We start from the raw sequence: 2,949 nt of genomic DNA, 5'->3' as shown, positions 1-2,949 counted from the left end.
AATAATACAATTATAAAAATAATTTGTAAAACTCCTAAACAACCCGAGTCCCTGGGGCCTGCGGAGGCTGTCGGTGGTGGTTCCTCCTGGGACTCAGTTGTACCTCTTGGCCGGTTCTGTCCTGTGAAGGAGTAGAGGATTTGCGTGGAACCACAGTTACCACCTTCCAGCTCAACTGGTTTGTGAGCTGCTGTGATTTATACCTACTCTCAGGTTTCAAGATGCAGTTTTTCTTCCTACAGGTATTAGCCTTGTGAAGAGTGTTGATATTCAACGAGCCCAATTCTTGAAATAAAGAAATTGTTTTCCTCAGAATTCTATCCTACTCAACACTTTTCTTCTTCTTGTGATTGCTCTGACATTTCGTTTGTAGAAAATTTATCACAAAATAGAGGTTTAGTTTCAATTCAGAAAAAGGAATAGGTGAACTTCATTGTTTTCTTTTATAGATAACGAGTAGAAAGCTGAATATTGAGGAAATAAAATAATATGTTTGTGGTTGTCTCTTGAATGTTTTTCAAGGTTGTTTGTAGTGTCTCAAAAATTTTTAAGCCATCTTTAAAGATGTAAATGCCAGTGTAAAAAAGCTTATGATACTTATCTCTTTTTGTAGCTTCCAATAAAGGCTGCCCAGCAGAATACTCACACCAAAGTCAGTACGGAGCACAACAAGGAATGTCTCATAAACATTTCCAAGTACAAGTTTTCCCTGGTCATCAGTGGTCTCACTAATATCTTAAAAAATGTTAATAACATGGTAAGTTTTCTAATTTTGGGTTGTTGGGTGATTTTTCAACTTGGTTGTTAATTATTTGTGTTAGACAATCTGCAGAGAGTACTTGAAATTTAGTCAGATTGTTGGTTGTCTTTTAACTGTTTTCTTTTCATCCCCGTGCGCCAAAGCTCACCCGCAGCACTGCGCTGTGTTCTGTATAAAGGTGATGAGTTGCGGCAGGGAAATCTAAAGGAAGGTGGTGGTTAAGGGGAGTCTTCTGTTAGTCATGGGAATGGTCTGTAGCTGGGATGGGATGTGGCTAGCAAAGGAGTTGGGCGCATAAAGGTACCCAATACTGCACTGGGCGGTGTTAAGATACCAGTGGAACCTGCTGGCTGTGGGGAGGTGGTGGAGGATGTTTGCCATCGCGTGGGAGGCTGCGTCCGATACCTGGGGAAGTGTTGCTAGCACAGTCTGCAGAGATGGAGGGCGGGCAGCAGGGCAACGGAGCTGCAGAGCAGCAGCACTGGGAGGTTTTGTTTCCTGTCATCTGTCCTGCTAGAGCAGGACCTGCCAGGAATTGTTTTGGGAAAGAAGGAGGGGAAAAAGAAGGGAAAAGATCTAAAACTTGAGGCTGGTTTCACATCTGTGTGTGTATATATACATACGTATATTTTAACAATCAGGCAAATTTCAGTCAGGACCTTCTAAGACAAATCTTCGAAAACAGTCTCCTGTCTAATTCTGCCGCTGTAGATGCGTTCCTCTGAGGGGATACTTTACTAGTCAGTTAGAAAAATGAATGAAAAACGTGTGGGAGTGATACACAATACGCTTCCATGTGGTGTTTGATATGGATCGCAGCCGCTCATTAAACCACTCAGTGTTGATGCTCGAGGGCAGCAGACTGCTGTGAGGGGATGAGATTTAAGGTGATTTTTTTTTCCTACGAGTTCCCCAAAAGAAAACTTTAGAGCCGGGTGTCTAGGTAGGTGGTTTCCTTCTGCATACTGGTTTTCTCTTCTGCCTCCAAGGGAACCATGAGATGATTCCTGAAATCCATCAAAATATTTCACTCATCAGCATTACTAAAACCTGTCATTTAGAACAGAGCTCAGTTGAACGGAAGAGAAGAGAAACCTAGAAAAGAAAAAAGAATGTGGATGTCTGCAATGTTGGCTCCAGAAAAATAACTGTTGCCATCAAGTTTTGTAAATGGAAAGTTCAGGAATTTTTTATGAGGAGAAAGATGCAGTTTGAAATTTTCTTTAATGGAAGTTCTGGTTTTGTATTTGTAATGAGGAAAGTTTGGTTCATTGAGTTTTGAAGCCATGTGATTTTGATCATGTGGAATCTCCACAAACAGGTAACAGAGCTGGCCAACCCCTGATGGTACTTTTTGTTACGGTTTTAGTAAGGTAGTTTGCAGTGAGCTCTTTTGGATGTCAGTTGTATAGAGATGTGCAGCTGCTAAAGCTACAAAGGATTGATAAGGTCAGAGAATAGATTGTCCTACTGCTAGGGATTTTAGGCTGCTTAAAGCTACCTGTAATCTGTTCTGAGAGAGAACTTGCTTTAGTTAAACTCCATAGACAAGAAGGAATGTGGTGATGTGGAAGATGATCGTCCAAATAATGATACATAGATTTTGAGAGGAAGGAGCTAGCTAAAAAATGTCAATAAAAACTCCTTTGCACTGAGGAGCAAGACTTGACGTGTTTTGTTTGACAGAGCTATTGTATGACTCAGCAATGTTTTTGAAGGATTTCTGTCACCGAAACAAAACCCACCAATGGGCTGTTATAATGGTCTTGGTTCAGAAAAAAGCCTGGAGAGTTTGTGTTCTGCAGAAATGTGGCCTTAGTTGAGCTAACCTCTTCTGTGCTTTAAAATACAGCTTCCTTTGGGTGATTTCTATATGTGTTCCATGTGTAGGCAGTAGTACCAATATATTTTTGTCTAAATCTTTTCAGCTTTATTTTGCTGTCTTAATATTGCTGGAACTAGGCGCTATTTTTGGCAGTACAGTTGGGTGCTAGCTTAAACACCCGATGGGGTTCTGCCTTCATCCTGTAGCTGAAGTGTGGCATCTTCTTGGAGGATTTCGGGTGTTTCTTCCTGTGGTCTGTGCTAAATTTTGCAATGCTCTTAATAAACTTGTCGATATGGATTTGTTGTACCATGAGTTCTATTAAGATGCTGACCATAAAATACGTAATTGGAAAAGAGTCAGC

At 40.9% G+C, this 2,949-nt stretch overlaps 1 protein-coding gene across 1 annotated transcript in view; it reads left to right on the top strand.

Annotated features, from left to right (window-relative positions):
* Nucleotides 1–613: 613 nt before the first annotated feature.
* The window catches only part of LOC104497574 (neurofibromin-like), a gene marked incomplete at both ends in the record, with an annotated part of 37,061 nt that continues 34,725 nt past the window's right edge, over nt 614–2,949 (top strand). The window contains one exon of the mRNA XM_010140842.1: nt 614–757. Within this exon, the coding sequence (XP_010139144.1) occupies nt 614–757 (144 nt within the window). The remainder of the gene's footprint in view (nt 758–2,949) is intronic.

The sequence above is a fragment of the Buceros rhinoceros genome, unplaced genomic scaffold (assembly GCF_000710305.1).
Source record: "Buceros rhinoceros silvestris isolate BGI_N320 unplaced genomic scaffold, ASM71030v1 scaffold37527, whole genome shotgun sequence".
In the NCBI taxonomy this organism is placed as follows: Eukaryota; Metazoa; Chordata; class Aves; order Bucerotiformes; family Bucerotidae; genus Buceros; species Buceros rhinoceros.
The sequence above is the reverse complement of the archived record's forward strand: the minus strand, read 5'-3'. Positions and strand labels throughout refer to the sequence as shown.